Source organism: Mytilus edulis, chromosome 1 (assembly GCF_963676685.1).
Source record: "Mytilus edulis chromosome 1, xbMytEdul2.2, whole genome shotgun sequence".
NCBI classification, from domain to species: Eukaryota; Metazoa; Mollusca; class Bivalvia; order Mytilida; family Mytilidae; genus Mytilus; species Mytilus edulis.
In genome coordinates, this window is record NC_092344.1 from 20687104 (window position 1) to 20713588 (window position 26485).

A 26485-nucleotide genomic window follows, 5' to 3' on the forward strand; every position below is an offset into this window, starting at 1 on the left:
TGTATGTGCCTATCCTAAGTCAGGAGCCTGTAATTCACTGGTTGTCCATTTGTTACATATTTTTCTTTCATTTTTTGTACATAAAAAAGGCAGTTAGTTTTCTCGTTTCATTTGTTTTATATTGTCATTTCTGGGCCTTTTATAGCTGACTATGCAGTATGGTCATTGCTCATTGTTGAAGGCCGTACGGTGACCTAAAGTTGATAATTTCTGTGTCATTTTGTTCTCTTGTGGAGAGTTGTCACATTAGCAATCATACCACATCTGCTTTTTTTTTTTTATATAAAGCCTACTGTAAAATTAAATCCAAAAAATAACCTTGAAATTCAGCATTTTGCATAAAAAGAAAATTAAGAAAAAAAAATTATGAAAGTTCCTGAAACACATGCCTTTCACTACTGCATTACTTTTGAACAGTACACAATAGGAAGCAGCTCTGACATTTTATTTGATTCATCCTACTTGCAGATTATTTCCATAATAATAATCTAAAGCCAGGGGACGTAACTCCTATTGTAAAGTAACCTCTTTTAAAATGACTACTTACTGTGTGGATCATAGTTATAAATAATGATAGGTTGGTTTTCTCCTACTGAGCACATGGCAATCATGTGATCTCGAGGATGGTAATCTACATCTGTCACAGGGTTTCTGTAATTCAGGTCGGTGTACATCACCACTTGGTCACCTGTAATTAGATAACAAAGAATTTATTAAATTTAATGGTAGTCAAATATTTTTGAATGAAAAATACAACTCTATGCTGTATTACTGTGAAAAGCAACAACTTCATCCTAAAATACTTCACTTACGTATATTTTTCTGAAATTTTCAACATTCAGTAAGCATTTCAATCGACAAAATTTTAAATTCAACTAATAAGAAACAAATTAACATACTGGTAAAATAAATCTGCTTTTTAAAGTTTTCTAAGCTTTTTATAAACCAAACATTAATATTGGGATTTTCACTCATAAACAGGGTTGGCAAAGTATTACCCACCCGGGAATTCCCGGGCGGGAAAACCCGGGTTTTCCCGGGCTGGGCAATACTCCCAGAAATGGGTATAGTGGGCATTACTGGGCAATATGATTTTTTAAGCTTATTTTAACACAAAATAGTAAAGACTTGTTATAGTTTCATAGTATAACAGCTAAATGTATTCTTTTTATACAGATAACCATTGAAAGTCATTTCTAGAAAATTCAATTTCATTCTCTTCTCTAGTAATTTTATATGTAGTCAGAAGATTTGCGCATTTAAAGATACCTTTTAATTACCAAGTATTGTTTCAATAATCCATACTTTGAAAAATGCATTTTATTGCAGTGTTTAAGTGAATTGTTAATTTTAATTGTCATACATTCATATTGCTAAATAAACACCCTACAGGGTCATGCCATTAACACTTATAAAATTGAAAGGACTGATTATTGTTACATAAACAAATTTGTGTTCTAATCTGAATAATTATTAATTAGTGACAGGACATATACATTATTTAAATGTGATGTTTCTTTAATACATGTAATTGTTAATTCTTAATAGGAGCTCTATTCATTTGAGAAAAAAAATGATTAATTTGCTTTCTATTTACAGTTTTCCAATCTAGACAAATGCTAAACAAACAAAATAGGGTAAAAATATCTTATTAAATGTATTGCATTTGTGTTTATCACTGAATCCTCTTTAAAATTCAGACAAATATTTTATATTACCCAGTATTGCCCAGTATTACCCACTAAAACCCAGTAAAACCCGGGTTTTCCCAGTATTTCCCACTGGGCTGGGCAATACTCATAAAACCCGGGTTTTTGCCAACCCTGCTCATAAAGACTCAAGATTACTTTACTATACCTGTTTCTGTATGCCAAGCATAAACCAAATTATCCTCACTCCCAGAAAACACAAATGATCCACAAGGGGTAATTGTACTTCTAATCTGTTCACGGAAGTTCAAATGACCTATATACTTTTGCATCACTCTTTGACTGTGGAAAAAGGAAAAAGCGTTAATGTGATAGATAAAATTTCAAATGCACATAAACTAATTGTAATATTTCTTAAATCCTTTTTATTTGTTTGCTAAAGTATTTCTTATTAACAGCCTCAACAAAATTTGTTATAGTTTCTGTAATGTCAGAATATACAAAGTGCTCAAATCTTATATATTTTTCTTTCTGTCTGGTTTTGCCTGTTATTCTTTTAATTTAGGGTACCTTACTGTCCCTAGGTATTTCAAAGTTCAAAGAGGCTCCAGTTTGGGTTAAAATTACATTAAAAATGACTCACCTACTATCAAATTATTTTAGAACACTTGCAAAACAATTAAATTATTGACCATGAAGAGATATAGATATAGAAAGTGGTGGTATGAGTGCCAATGAGACAACTATCCATCCAAGTCACAATCTATAAAAGTAAACCATTATAGGTCAAGGTACGGTCTTCAGGACAGATCCTTGGCTCACATCATATGTATGATTTATTGTAAAAAATATTTATCCGAATAAGCATTCTTACATAACCACTTTTTAAAGAAAAACTTATTACCTATATATCTTGTGTTTAAAACAATATTCAGTATAATAAAACTTACACTCTAAGATCTACCATGCGTATTATGTTATCTCTGCTATGCACCAAAAGTCTACGTCCACTGTGATGAAGTTTTAAATGATTAATGGGGGTGTCCTACAACACAGTCAACTTGCTTTAAAAATATGAATCAATACAATATCATATAAATGAATTTCTCTAATTATTATCAAATTTATCCTTTTCTGGACCTGCTTATTATTTCTATTTTATCAATATGTGGTTTGTTTGATCTCAGTTCTTCATTCGACAAAATTTGATTATGATATCCTTTTCTTTTGGGTTTCCTCTGAATTTCCTATTGTGACCTCATGAAAAAAAGACGACCACACCTGATAATGTCACATAGAAACAACAGATCTTTTCGCAGACCATTCAAAAACACGGATAAAGATTGTCTGTTTATTTCTTAAAATCAAGAGAGCCTAGCGTTTAAAATTTGAAAATTTAACTGTGTCGAGTGGATGAATATTGTTTAATACTTGAAGCAGTGGTAGAATCTATAAATAAACATAAGATGACTGTTTTAATATGGCCTACTGGATTGCCAGTTTTCATACTGCAGGTGGTGTTTCTCTCAATACTAAGGCTTTCTCCTTCAATAAAAACTGGCAGCCATGAAATTGCAGAGAGTGCTTAATATGCACCAACAATCAATCAATATCAAGGGCTCTCATAAGATTAAATATTTTAAGAAATGATGACAATTACATTTGGTATAAGTTCTTTATTCGATTTTGTATATTTTTTAAAGGTTTCTCTTACTCTATATACATCTACTAACCTTTAATTCTGGATCTGATATTGTATGGAACAATGTCCAGTCTCTCATGAAACCTGTAAAAATAATCATTGATGTTATTGAAGTGAAATGTAAAATTATTACTTTCAGAATCATATGCTTCATTAACCATTTTTGCATCTTCCTTTTCAACATGTTTGTTCCACTTTCATTTAAAAACTAAAACTTTAACAACTTTGCTTGTCCCACCTTTATTTTAAAACTGTAGTGTCCTTGACATGTCAGTTTTCCAATAGGCATAAGTTATTAATGTCAGAGAACATTATATAAATTTAAAAAAAAATCTAATGGCTAAAAGATTGAAAGGAACAAATAACCAAAATATAAATATGTGATTAATATTTGACATTTATTTTTCAACTAAGTGTTAAAAAATTCTGCAAATAAATCATACGATTTCTAGTTTATTGTGGTCTTTTTGGCCATTTAATTACTACATGAAGTTCATTACATATTTGTTAAAATCATTAACCTTTTTCTTACCACAGGAGTTCAAGAAAAAAAACGTTTAAGCACTTGTTGAAAACATACAATAAAACTCCACTAAGATCAAATCATGTTTGATTTTTTGCTGTAGAAAAAACTGCTTTACATCATCAAGTAAAAGTTGAAAATATTTGTAAATCAATTCTAGACAACCCCTCATTACTTAATAGGTATAACAAAAAAAAAGTTTGAAAGTAAGACTGTCCGTAATTAAAATATTTCTTAATTTATTCATCACATTTTAAAATGTTTGAAGGACCTTCAGCTCAATCTAATTACATGCAGCAGTATGAAACACTGAATCTGAAAGAATAACCAAGCCAAGGACTTTTTGTCCCTATGCAATCAAAAGAAAGAAGAAATTTGTAATGAAGGCATAATGAAGCAACCTTTTCTGATAGTTACCGGTACCTGTAAATATTAGAATTTTAATTAAATTTGTATATAAATACGGATTAGGTAAATCATTAAATTATTTGAATAGAAACAAAAAGAAGTGAGAGAACCCTTTTAGTCTACAATTTTAAGAACTAACATGTCAGAATATAATGAACCTATCAAGATCAAGTGTTTCCTTTATCTCTTTGGGTAATATGCGGGGCATTTTTATTTTTGAAATAAAAAGCCCTGGATTATGCACGCCAAAATAGGATTTTTGTTTTAAAATGACATAAAAGCTTCATTCAAAAACAAAGAAAAGCGTAACTAGCTATGTCAAATGTTTTGTTTTGTCTTTAATGACACTTTAACTGAAAATTTGAATGCACATAGAATGTTAATATTGAAAAGCCATCTTTAAAGGCAATTTTAAAACAATTAAAACTTTGCTGGTCATTTGATATGTGTATTTATACCATTACCCTGATTGAGTTGTGTATAAACTATTTGTATTGTGTAACGTAAAATCACAAAAATACAGCACTCAGAGGAAAATTCAAAATTGAAAATCCCTAAATCAAATAGCAAAATCAAAAGCTCAAACACATCAAACGAATGGATAACAACTATCATATTCTTGACTTGGTACAGGCATTTTCTTGAGTAGAAAATGGTGGATTAAACCTGATTCTAAAGCTAGCTAAACATCTTACTTCTATGACAGTTGCATAAAATTTCATTTTATTGTAAATAATGTGTGAACAAAACAGACATAAAGTGTAAGTTAATGAGTTAGTTTATAGTTAGTTTATAGTGAAGGAGTTGTTTAATACAATCTAACTTAATCTCTGATGACAATTAACATTGTTTTTATACATACCCGTTTTCCTAGAAGTTGTGTTGACTTTTTATATGCATAAATTCAAGGAATTAGTATTTCATTTGAATACTGAGGTACTTTAAAAACATTTATATCACAAATTAATTTTACAACTCCAGTTCGATTTTGTAGCATGTCAAAAAACTTGTTGGTTGGAGTAAAACATATTTTGAGCAATCATAAAACCAATGACAAATGTATCAATATTATCGAAGTTTTACTTAGAATTTTGAATCATTTTCAATCATTGATTTAAATTTCTTTGACCCTATCAATTTTGTCAAAACCATGTGCAGCAAATAGAAAACAGTATATACATCTAAGGGCTGTGCAAAAATTATCAGAAATATTGAGCAACGTTCAGAAAATTATTCTGAGTTCTGTATATTAATTGAATATTGCACAAAAATTACATGATTTTAATGCACATGTTTTACAAATAATATCAGAGAGCAAAAAAATTTATTAAAAATAGAAAAAACACAAACCCTTTCTTTACCTTGTCATAATGATGATTGATTGAGAATAAAGATATATATATAAAAGGGCTGGAGGAGAATGTAGAGTACAATAATAATGTTCAAAACCAAGTCAGTCACAAGGTTTTCATTGATGTTAAGGGAGAAAAAATATGCTAAGTTAGAAACCATCACTCATGACACTTTTATATATTAATATAGAGTTGTAAGACACTACTGTTAATCTGTATTCCACACTCAAAAATACATACCACTTTTATTTGTGTCTGTAAAATTATAAGTTAGATACACAGGACATTATATGGTAGTTGAAAAACAAAACAAAATCTAAAATTAAACTGATCACAAGTTATACCAATATAGGAAGCTAACAATTCAAATACTTCTATGGGTGGTTACTATATTATTAAAGAGCCATTCCTGGGTTCCATGTATGTTTTTACATGTCTGTCCTTATTGGTTTCAGGTCCATTTCCATTACATTTCCTAGGACACTTTTTGGGGTTTGACCAATATAATTACACACAGTAAATTAGATTAAGGAACAGGGAATAATAACTTACTACTGTGTTTGATAAGGGATAAAATACAGAAATTAACAGTATTACACTTATAGTTTCAGTTCACACTAATAACTACTACCTTGTATATAAACTGTTGGCACAGAGACAAATTTCACCTTTATATAGTTTTGATAGTAAATTGCAATTGTTAAAAATCAAAATGGCAATAATTGAACATGACAAATATGCAAAAATATCAAAGTCAATTACAAAAGATGCATGGCCCAAAAAACTTCTTGGAAATGAGAAATGCCAATGCTGTTACATCTTCATATCAAATACCATTGACTCTTCATATATGGTTTCCTTTGAACTGATCTGAACACAAACTTTAACATGCAAACCATGCAAAAGTTTCAAAGTCAATAGATCATGACCGAAGGGGTGGAGCCAAATAATCTTCATAGACAAAAGATGTACCAATGCTTATAAAACTGCATACCAAGTTTCATTGGCCTACCACTATTGGTTTCCCATAAGATGACCTAATCTTTTAACTGACTTAATCACAAACTAATACATTTTTGATGATACCAGAAACAGCTTGCATATATTTTGCCTTTTCTACTTTCTCTAGGATAAATATAATCAAGCATTAATAAAGCAAAGTTGTTAGGCTGCAATACTAAACATTAAAGTTTATTGTATGATATAATGGGATGATTTCCCTTAAGTTACCTCTATGGTGGGGCTGTTCCGTTACAAACACATTCCAGATACTAATGCTTCCAATACTGTCTGCAGAGTACATTTTTTGTCCATCACTATCAAAACATACAGAATTCACATAGCCTTTGTGACTCTCTATTTCTTGCTTTAGCTAAATTAATAAAAAGAAAAAGAAAACATTTAAAGTCTTGAAATATTAATAATAATTCATACATAATTTAATTTAAATCAATTTGAGAAATGCTGATGAGACAAATATTTCAGGAAATGGAAAATCTATAAAGATCATCCAACTTGTTTATTAATATAAAAGATCAAAATTCTGTCCTTTTATTTCACAATTTTTTGTCTTCTTGTGCCTAATGAAATATTATCTTGTGATGTATACAACAATTCCAAATTCTCTATTTTTAGAACAGAAAATCTACCGACAAAGGCATATCACTGAATCAAAACCGAAGACTGTGCTAAGATTTAGTGAACTTTTTTATGAAGAATTCAGCAGACGAAAGAAAGACACTTTAAAAGACAGAATCAGAGAGATTTGAAATAAATGTTCATGCATCAGAACTAAGTCTGTGAATTAAGGTCATTCTTGGAAAATAAATTGTACTTACAAACATCCAATTAAACGAACAAATCTGTTTTCAAAGTTCAGGATAGAAAATTTTTAAATTGTAAATATGAAGTATGGATGCTTTACATTTATTCGGCAGATTTCTAGTACATGTACTGCATTTTTGTCTTTATTGATTACATACCAAATACATTGATTTTGTGCTGCACCACTTCATTTTATTTTCCTTAATGTGTTAAATTAAAGGTTTTTGCTTATAGAATTTAACTAAAAAAGTTATAATATTTGTATATATAACCTTAGTTATAACTCTTATGTTTATAAAGTCTTTATTTTACTGCAATCACAACATATATGCTTTTTTGAAAAACAACATTTATAACAAAACTTTATGATTTTTGCTATTAAGATTTTTTTTTATCAAATCTTGTATATTTTCAATGTAAACATTGTCATTGGTTTGATATAAATATATGTTTGAAACACAGTCAGGTGTAACGTCTCCACACACATGTAAAGTATCAGTTGACAGAAACAATAAGTGAGAACTATAATAATTAGATTGGAATGGTATGTACCTGCAGACTGTTCAATGGAGATCCAACCTAAGAGTGTCCAACACAATTTATGATCTCAACTTGTCACTTTTTTCAATATACAACTGATTTGTCTGTATGTGTTTTGTGTGTAGGTGTATTAGATATATACTACCAGATAATAACAAACCCTCTAAGACTACTTACATTTCCATGGACATCCTCTCCCTGTATGTCCCACACACGTATAACTTGATCGTAACATCCTGTCACAACAATGGTGTCAATACGGGGATGGAACTGAGAGGTATATACATAGGCTGGATGAGGTAAAATATTCTCAGCTTTATCAAAGTCTTCTAAATTCCATACTCTAAAAATATCAAGAGAAAAATATGTTTGAAATGATATTCTAAGCAATAAACATGTAGTATTATAACAGAATAATGTGACTTAAGTTTAGATAGATATGTCAAAAATTGAGTTACATTAAAATGCTATTGGCAAAAATGCCTTCTTTTTTATGTATTATTTGAAATCTAGATTCTTCTTTTGTACTATCAATTTGTACTGTTAGTCTTTTTCCCAGTAACTATAAAAAGTCATTTCTAAAGAAAATTACATATAAGATATGTACCTACATTCTACATAAGGAATTGTTTATAAAACTTAACGATGCACAAACCTATCAACATATTTTGAGTTTTATTACAATGAAGCAATGACAGACAGAAGAAACAACATGAAAACCTCATTGTGTAAATTAAAATAAATAATATTCGATTTCACTAATTTAGAAACTTTCAGGTATTAAGAATTATAAATACTCACCTTACAGTGCCATCAGATGATGCTGAACTCAAATGTGTATCTCTTTTTGACCATGACAAATCATAAACAATACCAAAATGACCTTTTAATTTTCCTTTTAGTTCAAAAGATGGCACCTGAATAAGAAAGATAGTTTTAATATTAAGTTTTTTTATATATGAAATTAAATGACACGAGAACTCAATATGTTTTATTTTTCATATCTAAAAACTAAATAACTCAATTTTTGTCCATTTTGTTTCATTTATTTCCGTGGGTACCAATTTTTGTCTATTATGTATTCATTTATTTCCGTGGATACTAATTTTTGTCTATTATGTATTAATTAATTTTCGTGGGTACCAATTTTTTGGATACTTGATTTTGTAGTTTTGCAAAAGTTTGCATACATCTTGTAGAAAGTTTGTAATTGGTGGTACATTAGAATTTGTGCTTCAAGGGTTACTAGAAATCCACGAAAATTGGTATCCAACGAATAATAATGAATCCACAGTATTTACATTCATAGCAATGTATGTAATAAACACTCCTTTTTTACAAGATTATTTTCCCAAATTTTAAAACATTGTAACTTTTAATTTATTAGAAAATACCACACTTTCAGGACATCAATTCAATGAATGCTGGTGTAGATTGTGAGCACAAACCCAGACATCATGAGACTGATTTTGAAATGTACGATTTAGCTGTGTTTTTCTTCTAATCATTGTTGACGCCGCTGCCTGAAACAGCATACCTATGTCTCGCTTTTTGACTCTGTCAAGGTGAGACAAAAACTATTCAATGCACATATCACGATTTTGAAAGACACACTTACTTCATAGACTAGAATTGGGTAACTATCTCTATCATGGCATCCACAGGCTAAACTCCTGGAATATACATTAATAAGTTTGGTAGAACATTCATGTTATTATAATAAGCCATACACAACAAGATTTTTCAAGCCTTTCTTGTAAAAAGTAAAATCACAAAAAATACTGAACTCCAAGGAAAATTCAAAACAGAAAGTCTCTAATCTAATGGCAAAATCAAAAGCTCCAATTCATCAAACAAATGGATAACAATTGTAATTTTTTTTCTTGGCCATAATGACAAAAGAAATTTACTTTCTGTTGATTTTATTGTGCATAAACCTCAAAATTTACTTTTACAGAAGTTTGTTAAATTTTTTATTTGAACGTAGTTTTTATGTAATAATCTCTGTGTATAAGTCTCATAACATTTGGTTCAACTGTTTTAGTTGGTGCAAACTTAAGCTAGAGAAGGGAAACGAAAAATTAATGAGCATTTTTTTCATTTTGAAAGGGGAATTACTCTACAGTAAAAGTGATACCGATAAATTTATAGCGGATCTGTGTTTTGTGGTTATAGGCATTGAGTATAAGTTTCATAACATTTGGTAGCACTTGGGATGTACAGACGGTTAAGGGTAAAACTTATGTCCCCTCCACTATGGCTGGGCCATAAAACCTTAATAACATGTGATTGTCATCATTCTAACCTGCCATCGTGAGAGAATTTTAGAACATAGCAACCTCTTCTTCCTCCAGGTATCATGTTTTCTAAATGATTAGGAATCCTACAGGTCTGACCTACAAGTCTTGTCCATGATGATAAAGTGTGTCTCGTACTATCCCTGTAATCATATAACATCAGCCATGAAAATAGTTGTATAGTTTTATATATAACATCATCAAAAAGATACATTTGTATTTATAAGAAATTCAAATGGTTTAAATTCAGTTATTGTCCTTATGCAGTCAAAGTTTTATTTACATTGACAACAGTTGTATAAATCTACACTGCATAAATTGAGAAATTTTTGTATAAACTAGGTTCAACCTCCTAAAGGTTAAAGCATATGTGATCTTTAAGCTCAATATTTTTCTTTCTTTCTTATTAAATAATCTTTATGAGTTTTCTAGCATCAAATCTTTTTATTATTTTCTATCTTGCACTTATCAGTTGGCACAATAGAATCTAAATTTTAATATGCTAATTAGATAAATATCTTACAGTCTCTTCTTATCTCCCCAGCTAACACTCTTCTTTAAATCTTGATAGGTTGTAAATCCTTCTTCCTAGGAAAGAAATATATGTTTCATTAATAAATATCAATTAAAGAATATGCGGGTTACACATTAATGCTATAAGATTGCCTCAATTTTGAAATCAATGGCGGATCCAGAATTTTTCATAAGTTGGGGTCCACTGACTGCCTAAGATGGAGCCTGCTTCTGACAGGCTTCAGTGATTCCCTATATAACCAACCAAAATTTTCCCACAAAGGAGGGGGCCCGGGCCCCCTGGGCTACCCCCTAAATCCGCCTCTGGAAATATTCTCATAATGGTTCAAATTTACCCAATTTAAGGATAAAATCTAATTCTAGACTATTTCAAATTTTGTGGATCTATATTTTGTTCTTTATGAGAAGATTATAAAAATAGCAAAATTACTCAGAAGTGGAATTCATAATTTAAGTAACCAACTGACAACATTGAAGGTAGTGTAACTATAGATCATTTAACAGCCATGATGACCTATAGCTGTCAACTTCTAGGTCATTTGATCAGTAGTAGAGAGTTGTCTCATTGGCAATCATAACACATCTTGTTTTTATATCAAGTAATGTAAATTCATAAATTACTGGTAGGTTTTTATTAATGTGAATAATGTCAATGGGTGAGAATCACAATTATATGAACTTGATTCTGATATCTGATACATACAACTGTATGAAGCTTTCCCTGAATTTTCAATAATTAATCTCTCATTATTGTTTGGTCTACTTAAATCACAATACACACAATAATTTCTGAATTTACAGTAACCTCAATTAGTTAAGTCAAAGTCTCTCTTTCTGATGTCTTTGTCTCTAATGGGAGTGAGTGATATCCCATGAACTGTTTAAAATAAAATATTTTTAGTACCTTTTGTGTAGCAAACATAGATCTGAGTGCAGGTTCCACTTCATCAGGTGGTGTTATACCCTTCAATGTAACATATACTGTAGATGGATAGGGACGTCTTTGTGAGGACTTCCACCACTGGTAAACCTACAATAGAATAGTAATGTATTACTATGTGTGCTTAATATAAATGTACAAAAATAATGTGTTCCAAATATGTAAATGTAAAATAATGTGTGTCAAATATGTAAGAGTTAAATAATGTGTGTCAAATATGTAAGAGTTAAATAATGTGTGTCAAATATGTAAGAGTTAAATAATGTGTGTCAAATATGTAAATGTAAAATAATGTGTGTCAAATATGTAAGAGTTAAATAATGTGTGTCAAATATGTAAGTGTGTCAAATATTAAGTAATAAAGTGTGTAAATTTGTTATTTTATTCTTATTTGAGTTATATATGTTTATAGATTATTGTTGATTATCTCAACGAGATTGATATTCTCGCATGCCGGGACAGCGAAAGTGAGAAAGGCAATCGAGTTGAGATGATCAATGATAATCTGTTTATCGCTATTTTACCTATGACGACGATGTCAATTTAATGTCAATTTCATTAGTAACGCCACGTGCCTGCTTAGTTTCTAGCGATAATTTTCCATCTCAAGCGAGTAGCATGATATAAAAATTATCACAAAAACAGATCAAAGGAAAAATGCACAAAATAGCGATAAAATGGTGTTATATGTGGAAGTTTTTCCTAATGAGTGTCATATATATGTAAGTCTGTCCTCATGTTTATTACTAAAGTTTCATAAAGTCAAAAAAAATAATTAGAAGACACAACTTATACATGTGAGGCATACTGCTACAAACACAGCAGATGAGACAATAAAATCATAATACAGAGTTTTATATAATCAATACGACATAAACAAATAACAAATAAACAAACCTCAGGTTGATTTGGTCCTGTCCGTACTTGAGAAGATGGTGGTTCAAACAGCTGTAATCTCACTTTAGAACCAGTATTTATTTTATTATTATTTCCTACAACCTGTAAAAAAAATAATTCATTAGTTAAAGCTTAAATTTTTGGACCATGATGTAATTTTTTATAAAAAAAAGTAAACAAAAGATATTTTTAAGGGTGTATGTTTCATTACCATGTATGGCACTTATCATTTGCAGTATGCTCTGATATGCATTCTTGACGTGTAGGCATTCAGTCCATATGTGTTGTGGTGAATAAAATCAAAAAGGAGACCTGTAGGTGTATCCTATGTTTGTTTAATATGTGGTTTATAAGTGTTTCCTGCCTCTCTGTTTTATATAGAATAAGAGTAGACCATTGGTTTTCCTGTCTGAATGGTTTTACACTAGTCATTTTTGGGATCCTTTATAGTTTGCTGTTTGGTGTGAACTAAGGCTCTATGTCGAAGACCGTACTTTTGCCTATAATGGTTTACTTTTACAAATTGTGACTTGGATGGATAGTTGTCTCATTGGCACTCATACCACATCTTCTTATATCTATAGGATGGAGAGTTGTCTCATTGGCACTCATACCCCATCTTCTTATGATGGAGAGTTGTCTCATTGGCCCTCATACCACATCTTCTTATGATGGAGAGTTGTCTCATTGGCACTCATACCACATCTTCTTGTATCTATTTACCGTAGTCTACTGTGGATACATTTTCGCAGGTATCAATTTTCAACTTGCATATTCATGGATATTTGATTTTGTGGTTTTGCCAATCTCTGTTTACAAAGCCTATTGGATATATGTTATTCGTTGTACATTTGAATTCGTGGTTCACCTGTTCCCATGAAACTCACTAAATTGGTATCCAATGAATAATGATGAATCCACTGTATATGTGTTGTGGTGAATGAACTCAAAAGGAGCCTAAATATAGCCTGTGTATTTTACCTTTAGAAATGCCCATGCTATTCTGTACCATCCTCCTTCACTACCCTGGGAAGAAAACTTCTCACTGGCATGATTCATACTCACAAAGTCAAGCAGCTAAAATTGGAAAAAATAATATTACATGTCTTGGAACTTAACTGGTGTCAAAAGTATTATGAAATACTATACAGTGATATTTGTTTTCAAGTAGCACAAAAATCAATAATTAAACTATTAAGGGAAGTTGATAAAAAAAAAAGCTACACTTGAAACAGTATTTACTTGATGTATGATCAATATGTCTATTCTATTCTCAATTTTTCTTTAAAAGAGAATTAAAAAAACCAAAACATACTTGCATGAATGTTCAAAGGTTGAGAGTAATATGCATATTTGTTTCAAAACATCAATGAAAACTTTTCATTCAACCTAATTTTTCTAAGTACAGTTAAACCTGTATAAACCAGCTGGCTACAGGACTATGAAAAAGGTTCGGTTTGGACAGTGAGCCAGTTTATTCAGGCTTCCGTTTTGACCTAAAATTAATGACTTTTGACGAACAGTTTTGTTTGAGTGTAAATGTTAAAATGTATTGATAAATGCAAAAGGTAGTAACGTAAAAATTTTGCACGATCGTTATTTTGAATCTTCTAATTATTCATTGGCTAAAGAAATTTAAAGAACTAGTTGTTCCTCGAATTAAAAAGAAACAAACAACTTTTGTTTACATATCCTTGTATAGCAAATAGACCTGGATAGCATCAGTCTCTGATTTGGCAGTTTTACTGTCATTTTGTGTAATGTTCGTTGTTTTTATTGCATCAGAATCCCTGGGTTGTTTGAATTGTGACACAAGAGTTACGTTTTACTTCCATCGTTTATTCCTGACGTAGGAATAGTCGATTAAAAACCCCAAAACTATCAAACGAAATTTCATCACGACCGAAATATTGTTGTACAATCTTCGTTATTCATGGATTATAGTCATCTGGGTGTTCTTCGTTATCAAGGTCATTGGTTGAGAGGTTCACAACAGGGAAACAAAAGTTTGTAAACATGATTAAAATTTCTTACTCTGCGATTTGAAAAAAGTATCCAAGTAAAAATGTACGTTCTATATGATATACAATAGAACAGCTCACTAATGTACCATGTTTAAGTTCACTGTTTAACACCTGTCTAATTGATTATCCTTAAAATCCATCTTGTATAAGCAAATATGTTTTGATTGCATATTAATCAATACTGTTATTTGAAATTAATTAGACAAAATGGTTTTGACAGGTAATAATTAATGTAATTAAGAGTATTGGGACTGCTTCATTAGACCAGAATTCGGAATACACAGGGTCCAGTTTACAAAGGGTATTTTAACATAGACTTTTAAAGGAAAAAAATGGGACTCTAATTCTGGCCAGAATGGACAGGAATCCCGTTTATTCAGGGTCCGGTTTACTCAAGTTTTACTGTAGTGAAAAATTATGAAACAAGAATGTGTCCATAGTACACGGATGCCCCACTCACACTATCATTTTACATGTTCAGTGGACCGTGAAATTGGGGTCAATACTTTAATTTGGCATTAAAATTAGAAAGATCAGATCATAGGGAACATGTGTACTAAGTTTCAAGTTGATTGGACTTCAACTTCATCAAAAACTACCTTGACCAAAAACTTTAACCTGAGCTTCACACTATCTTTTTCTTTGTTCAGTGGACCATGAAATTGGGGTCAAAACTTTAATTTGGCATTAAAATTAGAAAGATCATATCATGGGGAACATGTGTACTAAGTTTCAAGTTGATTGAACTTCAACTTCATCAAAAACTACCTTGACCAAAAATTTTAACCTGAAGCAGGACGAACGGACGCATGAACAAACGGACAAATGAACGAAGGCACAGACCAGAAAACATAATGCCCCTCTACTATCGTAGGTGGAACATAAAAATAAAACTTTTTTTGGGCATTTCAACATTAAACATTAAAATAACAGATTTTTTTTTTTAAATTTCAAGAGAGGGCACAACAGAAAACTTACCTCAAAGAGAACAATAACTTTGGGGTCAGATTTTATAAAATAATTGTAGTTCTCATTAAACAGCAATAATTCTTCCCACACAGGCAATACAGACCTAAAAAATAATATGACACTTTAAACTTCCTATACAGGCAGTACAGATCTATAATGTATCATAATATAGAAATTTAGACCCGTAAGTCCTCTTCGCATGCTTGTAAAATTCTGAAGAGATAAACTTTGTGATCACGAATCTCATATAACCAGCTTGTAAAAATTCTTTCATCAAATTAATAACCAAGGTAGGATGACCATATAAATAAACATGTTATAAAAATAGAATTTGAAAATGAATTTTAACAGCAAAGATTAGATCTAACGGAGTTGGATATAAGTTGTTAAATTTTAAAGCCAAAATATCTCCTACACATTCATTTTTTTCCCTTTCTTTTCATATTGACCAACTGTACAAACTTTGTTTTATGTTTTTTATTTGTTGCAAGGATGTTCAATAAACAGCATAAAGGTAGATAAATCTTTGTTGTAAGCAGTTTATCTTATTTGATGGAATAGTTATAATTAGGTTACTTATTCAAGTAGGATATCAACCCATTTCTTCTTTTAACTTGTACCAATTACAGATTATATTTTTATTCAAATAGGCCATTCATATAACTCTAAGTTTCCTTACTTCTTTTGCTTGAAGTCAAAAGGTTGTGTCATTATAGGTAAGATCTTATCTATAGCTTCATTCTTAGTCTCAAAATAAGTTGTGACAGGTCGATCTCTGAAAATAAAATAAACATAGATACAATACTTCAATACAATTGACTTAAACTTAGTTAACACAACAAGATGTGACAGAATTCTAAAGAAAAACATCTAGAGATCAATATATGACATTTAACAATAGGTAAGCATCTATACATTATATATAGATCTAAGTCATCTCAAAAGAAATATTTTAGGAACCTGATCTTCCTTTTTTATGGGAAGTGCCATTATAAATTCAAACTTGTCTATAATGGGCATTTTATTAAAGACATCAGGGTTGTTAACACACAGCTTAATCTTTAAAAGAAAACTTACTACTGTTATAAAGTGTCCTAGACACCATTTCAATACAAATAGATTTGTCATTGCAACCTAATAGAAATTTTGTTATTCTTTAAACATTGAAAATCGTGGTTGACATGTTCCCACAGAAACCATGAAAATTGGTATCCAACAAATTAAATAAATCCACAGAATCTAATCAATAGTTTGCTCTTTAAAAAAAAACACCTTTGCAGCAGTCTTTAATATTGAAATTTGTTAATACTTATGCATATACATACTTTGTTTGCTTGAGAAGATATTCCCCAGTATTCTCATCCACAATATGGACACGGACCAGTGGATGCAAGATGTGAAAGTCATTTTTCAATTTGTCTGTACGATGAATCATCACAGCCAAAACTTGTCCTATGTCTTCAATTTCTGCTCGTTCTTTTCTTCTTTGTTCATTCGCTTTTTCAACTAGGAAAAAATGTTAACATTTTTAATTTTAACTTACTTTTTAAGATTTGAATACTTTTAATTCTGTTGTAAGTCGATAGAGGAACATGAATTTTTTTCGCTTGTATCAGAATGGTTAATAATGTTAAATTGCATGCATAGGTTTCAATCAATAAATTATTCATTTAAATAGACAATTTTATGGTATCTATGATGAGTTTATTTACTAGCTTGGTCATTTCAAGGTATTTTAAGGCATCCTAATAAAAGTACAACATTTAAAAACAAAATCAAATGAAGAACTTTGAACAATGACATCTAACATAGGTTAATCAATGCTCTTATCTGGTTGTTATTGTCACTCATAAGGTATTTCTCAAACTTACTTTCTTCTGGTGTTTTAGCTTTTGTTTTTCCTTTTTTCTTTTTTGGTTCTTCTTTTAGTTTTTCTTCAGTTTCATCTTTTTCTTCCTCTTCCTCTTCATCTGCATTTGACAAAACCTTAAAATGACAAATAAATATAAGAACAATATATTGATTATGGTTTTAAGGGGGCTCGCGGGTCTAAATCAAATTTTTCCCCTAATATAGGATTTCCCTATGTTTTTCTATAAAGGAACTTTATCTTAAACTTAATAGAAAAATAGAATAAAAAAATGGGGTCACCGTTCATTTACACTCACAATCTGCCTTCGAAAGAAGCATATATTTTTGTAAATGTACTTTTATTCTGTTGAACTAATAGGAGAAATAGAGGTAATATCGAAATAAAAAAAGAACTGAATTACAGATACAATGTATCGATCAAATTTTACAATAGTTTAGTTTAAGTACAGCTTATTTAAAAATAAAAATAAAAAATGTAGATCACGGATGAGTTAAAAAAGATATTTCAATAATAATGCTTACAAATGGCATTTTTGCACCAAAGGGAGATAATTTTGGAGCTTTCCAATGATATATATATATACATTTTAAAGTCATCTGGGGCCAAAATGAATTGATTTTTTAATGATTTTTGTACCATATGATAAAGTAACAACTAATTATAAAGTAATAAATAAAATGTGAAATGAAAAAAAAATGTTTAATTTTTTCTGAAATTTTTATACCCTTGAGCCTCCTTAAATTGATAACTACATTTCTCTAATTCTTGGTCAATTTATCCCTTTTTGCACCCATTGTATAAAAAAAAATTAATCAAGTTGTGGTACATTTGATTTCAGTTCTTCATTGGTTAAAATCTGATTATGACATAGAATTTTCTTGCTTTCCTTTGAATTCCTGTTGTAATGGCATGAAAAAAGGCAACCATGTCTGATGACGTCACATAGAAAGAACAAAATATTTAAAACTCTCGGTTAGCCTTGCTTTTAAAATTAAAAATTTAACTGTCTCGAGTGGATAAATATTGTATTACACTCGATGCAGTGGTAGAATCTATATTTATAGCTGTGAGCTTTTGATCTTAAATGTTAAACCCTGCCAGTCTATTTGGGATTAAAATCAACAACAAAATATCATATTGCATACAGTATCTATATCTTGATAGATTTCTTAAACTCATTAAACCAGTGAAAAGATTCCAGACAAGGAGTAGTTTATGAATATATCTGCCAAAACATACTCTATGCTCATTTTAACATTGGGTAGGCATTATATTTTTCAATATTTTTGTACCAAGCAATAGCGGTATAAAATGATGACAAATATAATACCTACCTGAATTAAAATGAGCATAGAGCATGGATTAATGAAATTATTTCAATTCTAAAAGGATTTTTTTGAAATTCTAGGCAGACCTATATATTAAACAAGTTTAAAAGACAGCCATTTTGATTTGATGAAAAGATCATTTTTTAGAAAATAAACTGTTAAACTTACTTTCGGAAAGATTCTTTTAAATTTAAAGGCGATCAATACCAACAAAATATTTTTAATAATTACCTCATCATCACTTGGTTGTGGACCTTCCTCCTCGGTTCTCACTTTCTTTTTCTTTTTCTTCTTTTCTGGAGTTGTAATCTGCTCATCTTCTCTGGGAGATACTGTTGGACCTTCTGTGTCTTCTGTATCTTTTTTCTTTTTCTTCTTTCTTTCTTTGCTTGTGCTTGGTTCTGGAGATATAGGACGCTCTTCATCTGATAGCACTGCTTTTTTCTTTTTCTTTCCCTCCTTGCTTGGGCTGGGTTCTGGAGATACAGGACGCTCCTCATCTGACAGAACTGCTTTCTTTTTCTTCTTACCCGTTTTTGTAGGAGTTTCCTCCTCTCTAGGTGAAATTGTAGCTTCTTCCTCAGATAATAATTCTTTCTTTTTTCTTGGTTTCCTTGGTTTGGGTGTTGGTGCTTCGTCTGTTGTTACTAAAGGTTCCTCCTCAGGTTCAGTATTCATAATCTTTTTTTTCTTCTTTTTACCTTCTTTTGGGGTCAAAACTTCTTCAGATTCTGTCGGTGACAGTTCTATTTCTTCTGCAATCTTTTTCTTTTTCTTTTTACCTCCTTTTGGTGAGAGAGCTTCTTCTGAAGGTGGAGATATTACTTCATTTTCTTCTGTGTTATCTGGTGGTTTCTTCTTTTTCTTCTTAGTTTTCTGAGGAGAAATGATTTCAGTTTCCCTGTAATAGATATCAATTTAAAGTCACACATACAAGGAAATAACTTAGATACCTCCATTTTCCTCTTTATTAACTGCAATACTGATAATGGTAATGTATTAATGGTATAATTTAAGAAAAACTTAAATCAAAAAATTTGTTTCTTGGTGAACACATATCTTTACATAATATTTCATGAAAATTCTACCCTTAAAGAAGTGTAAAATCTATGTAGAAAACTGGAAAATGTAACATTAGTTCAATAAACAGCTGAAAAATAATTAATGAGTATATAGTCAAGCCCCCTGAACATTGTTGGTTCTATTTCATTTTTTTCCTCAAAATTGGAAAAAAGTAAAAGTTCCACTTGTTTAAAGCCCTTTTAACCCTAATGAGTTGAACTTTGTTGATTTGAAATCTCGACTTCGTCTATTCTATTCTGAGATAGAAGAAAAGGTGTATCAGGTCCTTTTGACTTCTACCTTTTGACTGTAATAACTTTATTCCTAAATCAAAAGCACATAATGAGTGATGTGCTTCCAGGAAATGATATAAATAAAAACAGTACCAAAATGTGAGATGTGGTTCCCAAAATTGTGCAAAATTGTGTTTTAATATGCTAAAACTAATGTTACCAATTGTAAAAACCTTTGCTATAGAACAACATATCACAGAAAATAAACCCTGTAAATAAATTTAGTTTTTTTTATATTGATTTTGACTTACTGTTCATTTAATGTATCATCTATGGGTTTCTTCTTCTTCTTTTTATCTGTATTATCTGGTTTTTCAAGCTTTGCATCTAAAATTTATATTTAATTAACAATTACCATTTAAAAGTGTTGTTCAAATGTATCTAAAAAATAATTAATTCTAAAGTTTGAAATAAAATGTGTCATTGAAAAAATAAAAGAATTAAACCTGTTTCATCAAAACTTGTTAAAGTTGTTTTGAAACATACAAGAACAAAACTTGAGGCTCTGAGAAGCTAAAATTGCTCATCTAGTAAAAAAATGCAACACTAAAACCATAAACAACAGCTGCAACCATTTTGAACATGTTCTGTGTTTACATGAGGCAGTTAAAAGGAACAAAATAAGGATTATTGAAGAGGATATGCCAAAAATAGTTACTGCCAAATTTCATAACATTTGACTTTATGCTTTCAGAGGAGCAGATTTAAAAAAAAATTCAGGACCACAATAACTGATGACAATTGATTGCATAAGCTCAACTCGTCCAAAGGGGCCTGGAGAGCCATAAAATCACTTTATACAGTTTTCTCTTACTTTCTTCCATTATTTTTTGTTTCCTTTTATTGCTCTTCATATTTTTTGGACTATCATTAGGATCGTAAGTGTTGGCTTTAATGGCGGCATCTTCATCCTTCTGTAATCCTTCTCCCTTACGCAGGGATTCCAACTACAAAAAACACATATTTTCATATAAATGTGTTGTTAGCAAATCAATGGTTTAACAGTGGTTCAAGTGTTCTAACATTTTCAGTTGTATGTATATATATATATTAATTTATAGCTTTTAACTAGCATGTAAACAAAAAGTACAATATATGAATTTCTAAATTCTAATCAGACTAGACAGAAAAGTATGATTTAATTACATAGTATATACAAGGATCCTAGATTTGATTACAACATAGAGACAGATTTTTACTAGGTAACATCAGCTAGTTTTGGACAGAGTAAACTGGAAATTATTACCTCAGACGACAAGTTGACAAACTTTTAACAAATAAAGAAAAAAATGCAATTAAACAGCAAATTATCAATAAAGTCATTGTAGGTTCAAATTCGTGAACTATATTTAAATTCAACATACAACTGAATCATCTTTCTTTTTCTTTTTCTTGGCTTTGGCACTCCTGAAATATATCAAATCATAGTTTTAATCTTTCAAAAAAATACACTTAGATTAATTTTGTTTGGATGTGATCTTCATTAATTCCATCATTGATGGGATGACATTTGAAAAAATGTTGCACAATGGCAGTTGACATTTACCAACATTGGAAATGTTTTGAACATTTTTAAAAAGTTTATTGAATTAGAATAAGAATAACAGTACTATATTTGAAGGATTGTCAATGTCAATAATTCTGGATTTGATATTTGAATATATCTGTTATATTGACTGATCCACATCGCCAAAAATCTGCATTTGCAAACATAAAAATCCCTAATTAACAGTAGTATCTATTCAAATACATGACTGTTTTCCTTAATCTAAATTTTATTAAAGTACGTAGGAATAAGTTCTTTCATTATAAATTTGAATCTTTTCTACTACAAAGAAAATTTTAATTAATTATTACTTAAAGTGATTGTCAGGCCTTTTCTTATCTACTGTTGTCGGACTATGTTGTTTTGTAATATTGTACAACTTTATGTAACTGTTCTAAGCCAATTCAGGAGAATTTGTATATATTTGTATTATAATATTTCTTTTTAATCTTTTTTGTATTGTGTGTTCTTATATATATATGTTACAGTGAATTTGTATAATCAGGGATTATGTAAAATCCCTGATTTTTCAGGGAATATGTAGAATCACTAAAATCATTAGTACCGTTATTATATATAATCCCTGAAAATGACCAGTGATTTTACATAATCACTGAACATTTTAATAATTATTCTACAAATTCCCTAATATGATTTCAGGGATTATGAATAATTTAATGATTCTTTGTTTGATAAAAAAAATAATATAGACAAATTATATTTTTTTCTTTCATTAATTTCTTGCCGGATGAAATAATTTTGCTTTTAAACACAGAAGATGATCTAAAAGTTATAACCAACACAGGGTTTCGAGATAAAGTTGAAGACTTCAAAAATTAATAATATCAACATTCCCTTTATAGCAATAGCTTTACATGTATTGCTTGTTTATTAAAAGCCAGCGTCAAATGAATATTCAGGTAAAAAAGAAAAGGTGGTGTTATTGCCAATGAGACAACTGTCAACAAGAGACCAAAATGACACAGAAATAAACATCTATAGGTCACCGTACGGCCTTCAACAATGAGCAAATCTCATACCGCATAGTCAGCTATAAAAGGCCCCGAAATGACATTGTAAAACAATTCAAACGAGAAAACGAACGGCCTTATTTATGCTCTTTTTTTAAATCCACAAAGCATGTTATTTGTGATACATGTAAAGCAAATGGTGAAGAAGATTATGGAACATCTGTTTTGTGTGGTTTTGTTTTTGTTTAAATGAACAAGACATTCAAACTGTGAGAACTTAGACATCTAAATGTAGGAAAAACAGGCTGAACTTAGGATTGACACATAGAAACAAATATTAGAGGAAGTTTGCATTTGGTGTATTATTCTCATAGCAATTCCACATGGTAAAAAAGGAAAGGGAAACCCGAAAAACATAATGACAATTGTTTAAAAAAAAGTCTGTAAAAGAATATCGCCTGACTTCAAAATATGGTATCTTTCTTGCTCGAACCGGTTCAAGGTTGCAAATTCCCATCTTTTGTTGGGGGTACCTTAAGATGTTTTACTGAACACTTTATTTCACTTAGGCGTGTCGTTAAAATCTGATTCGAAATGTGCAGGATGGGTTATTATAAAATTTGGATATTGTGGTAATAACAGATTTGAAGCATATTATTTTGATATATTGTGTTTCACATTTTCATGTAGTGTGCCTAACATTTAAAAAAAATTGGGTTATCATTTTGAAATATTGTGTTTAACATTTTACAATTTATGTTACTTTATAATGATGTTTTAATGTGATTTTATAGAATAAATAATTTCAATTTTATTCATTTTCTTTATAAATAAAACTATTTCTTCATTTCAGTTATTATGTAGAATCCCTGACGTTTTTTTCTAGTGATTATACATAATCCCTGAAAATTTTAGTGATTATATATAATCCCTAAACTAGCCAGTGATTCTACATAATCCCTGAAAATTTCAGGGATTCTACATAATCACTGATTATACAAATTCACTGTAACATATATATATATATACACTTTATCTTTAAATCCAATCGGTTACCCTCCTAGACTTATCCTTTCCGAGATAAAGTGTATATATATATATATAAGGTTCATTTGCATGGAGCTAAGTGTGCTTATTGACTCACTGAACCATGAAAATGAGGTCAAGACAATGAAAGTGTGACAGACAGAAACTTCCTAACATAAGGCATCTATATACAAAGTATGAAGCATCCAGGTCTTCCACCTTCTAAATATAAAAGTTCTAACAGCTAGTTAACACAGCCACCGGATCACTATCCCTATGTCGAGCTTTCTGCGATTGAAGTCGCAGACTTAACAAAAATCAACTTGTATTTTCTTTAAAAAAAGTTAAACTTACGAAGTGGACTCAACTACAGCTTGCTGAAGTAAAATATCCAGCTTTGACTTTGCACTATCACCAAAAGAATCTGAAAAAGGCATAAAGGTATCTACATGATGATGAGTTGTATAAAAAAATAAAAAGTACAACTTACAATCATTCCAGACACCAACTATACATAGTTATTTTATTGCTCATAGGTCTGAGAAATCATAAAAACTCAACATTGACTTATGAATAATGAAAATGAGGTCTTGGTTCATTCATGTACAACTTATAATAATTCAATACACCCAATACAGTTGATCTATTACTCATAGTATTTAAAAAATAAAACAGACCAAAACACGAAAATTTAACATTGAATTATTTTTTTTTATAGAAAAAAGTCAAGCAGCGATGAATAATTTATATAATTGTGTCATTATAGATAGTAGTCATCACCAGACATTAATTCATTACATGTCTCACTCACAGTTTTACTTGTCGTTTTTACAAACAACTCTGAAGGTACGTTTATATAAAGAACCTTTGCGTCTTATTTACAGATAACTTCTATGTTTTGACTTACCCATTTCAATCCCTGCATTTTCCTTTATATCAGACTTGGCTTTAGGCTTTCTGGTCTTCTTTACTTTGCCTAAAACAAAGATTGTCTAGTAATTTTAAAAAATTTACTGTTTAATTATTCTCTTAAAAAATATTTGACTAGACTGATGTCACACCATAGGACAATAATTTTGTACAAATTAAATTTTCTCCTCTGCCCATTGTCAACTAGATTTGGTATAAACTGATTGATTGTTGATTGGCCATGGAAAAGTGGAAAGACCTACATTTGTAATAAACGTCAGAAATATCAGTCGCATATTAATTATATATTTATAATAATTTATGAGTCTTTGACTACATATGTTATATAAATATGTCTTGGAAATAGAAATTGTTTCTGCAATTAAATGCATATAGAAAGTACTTTCAAAAATTAACCAGATGCTCAGCAGGGTGCAGCTTTATACGACCGCAGAGGTCAAACCCTGAACAGTTGGGGCAAGTATGGACACAACATTTAAGCTTGATATAGCTCTGAATTTGGATTGTGATTAAATAGTTGACACAACATAGGTTTCTGACAGAGAATGAATGTGGTCTAAGAACATTTACCTATTATGGTCCAATATCCAAAATCTAAATACATGGTTAGATTCAGCATATCATAGAACCCCAAGAATTCAATTTTTATGAAATCAAATAATGTTCAATTTTAGACCCTTTAGACCTCAATGTGGACCAATTTGATAACCGGGCCCAAATATTAAAAATCTAAATACATGGTTAGATTCAACATATTGAAGAATCCCATATATTCATTTTTTGTTGAAATCAAACTAAGTTTAATTTTTGACCCTTTAGAAAGGACAATAAATACTGTGAATATTTCTTGCTATTGCGCAAAACTGTGCAATTGAAAATTTCTTGCTATTGCGCAATATTGTGCAATTGAAGATTTCTTGCTATTGTGCAATACTGTGCAATGGAAAATTTCCTGCTATTGCACGATACTATGCAATTGAAGATTTCTTGCTATTGCGGAATACTGTTCAATTGAAAATTTCTTGCTATTGCACAATACTTAATATAATAATTTTGGACCCTGATTTGGACCAACTTGAAAACTGGGCCCATAATCAAAAATCTAAGTACATGTTTAGATTCAGCATATCAAAGAACCCCAAGAATTCAATTTTTGTTAAAATCAAGCTTAGTTTAATTTTGGACCCTTAGGACCTTAATGTAGACCAATTTGAAAACAGGACCAAAAATTAAGAATCTGAGTACACGGTTAGATTTGGCATATCAAAGAACCCCAATAATTCATTTTTTGATGAAATCAAACAAAGTTTAATTTTGGACCCTTTTGGCCCCTAATTCGTTGGGATCAAAACTCCCAAAATCAATCCAAACCTTTCTTTTGTGGTCATAAACCTTGTGTTAAAATTTCATAGATTTCTATTAACCTATACTAAAGTTATTGTGCAAAAACCAAGAAAAATGCTTATTTGGGACCTGTTTTTGGCCCCTAATTTCTACACTGTTGGGACTAAAACTCCCAAAATCAATCCCAACCTTCCTTTAGTGGTCATAGACCTTATGTTAAAATTTCATAGATTTCTGTTTACTTATACTAAAGTTATTGTGCAAAAAACAAGAAAAATGCTAATTTGGGCCCTTTTTGGCCCCTAATTCCTAAACTGTTGGGACCAAAACACCCAAAATCAATCCCAACCTTCCTTTTATGGTCATAAACCTTGTGTTTAAATTTCATAGATTTCTATTTAGTTTTACTTAAGTTAGAGTGCGAAAACCAAATGTCTTCGGACGACGACGACG

At 30.3% G+C, this 26485-nt stretch overlaps 1 protein-coding gene across 8 annotated transcripts in view; it reads right to left on the minus strand.

Annotated features, from left to right (window-relative positions):
• The window catches only part of LOC139527229 (jouberin-like), a 69052-nt gene that overhangs the window by 36852 nt on the left and 5715 nt on the right, over positions 1-26485 (minus strand). For 3 of the 8 annotated variants that reach the window (XM_071322589.1, XM_071322573.1, XM_071322557.1), the window contains exons 2-26: positions 24666-24734; positions 24113-24182; positions 21580-21622; positions 21030-21162; positions 20467-20542; positions 19092-19761; positions 17531-17645; positions 16985-17165; positions 16339-16434; positions 15669-15762; positions 13648-13743; positions 12667-12768; positions 11734-11859; positions 10819-10883; positions 10304-10438; positions 9617-9671; positions 8800-8915; positions 8176-8341; positions 6865-7006; positions 5875-5889; positions 5145-5168; positions 3383-3435; positions 2600-2694; positions 1858-1991; positions 548-688 (exon numbers count right to left, since the gene is read on the minus strand). In XM_071322589.1, the coding sequence (XP_071178690.1) occupies positions 548-688; positions 1858-1991; positions 2600-2694; positions 3383-3435; positions 5145-5168; positions 5875-5889; positions 6865-7006; positions 8176-8341; positions 8800-8915; positions 9617-9671; positions 10304-10438; positions 10819-10883; positions 11734-11859; positions 12667-12768; positions 13648-13743; positions 15669-15762; positions 16339-16434; positions 16985-17165; positions 17531-17645; positions 19092-19761; positions 20467-20542; positions 21030-21162; positions 21580-21622; positions 24113-24182; positions 24666-24734 (3012 nt within the window). The remainder of the gene's footprint in view (positions 1-547; positions 689-1857; positions 1992-2599; positions 2695-3382; positions 3436-5144; positions 5169-5874; positions 5890-6864; positions 7007-8175; positions 8342-8799; positions 8916-9616; positions 9672-10303; positions 10439-10818; positions 10884-11733; positions 11860-12666; positions 12769-13647; positions 13744-15668; positions 15763-16338; positions 16435-16984; positions 17166-17530; positions 17646-19091; positions 19762-20466; positions 20543-21029; positions 21163-21579; positions 21623-24112; positions 24183-24665; positions 24735-26485) is intronic. The other 5 variants (XM_071322614.1, XM_071322606.1, XM_071322597.1 and 2 more) reach the window with 3 other exon arrangements.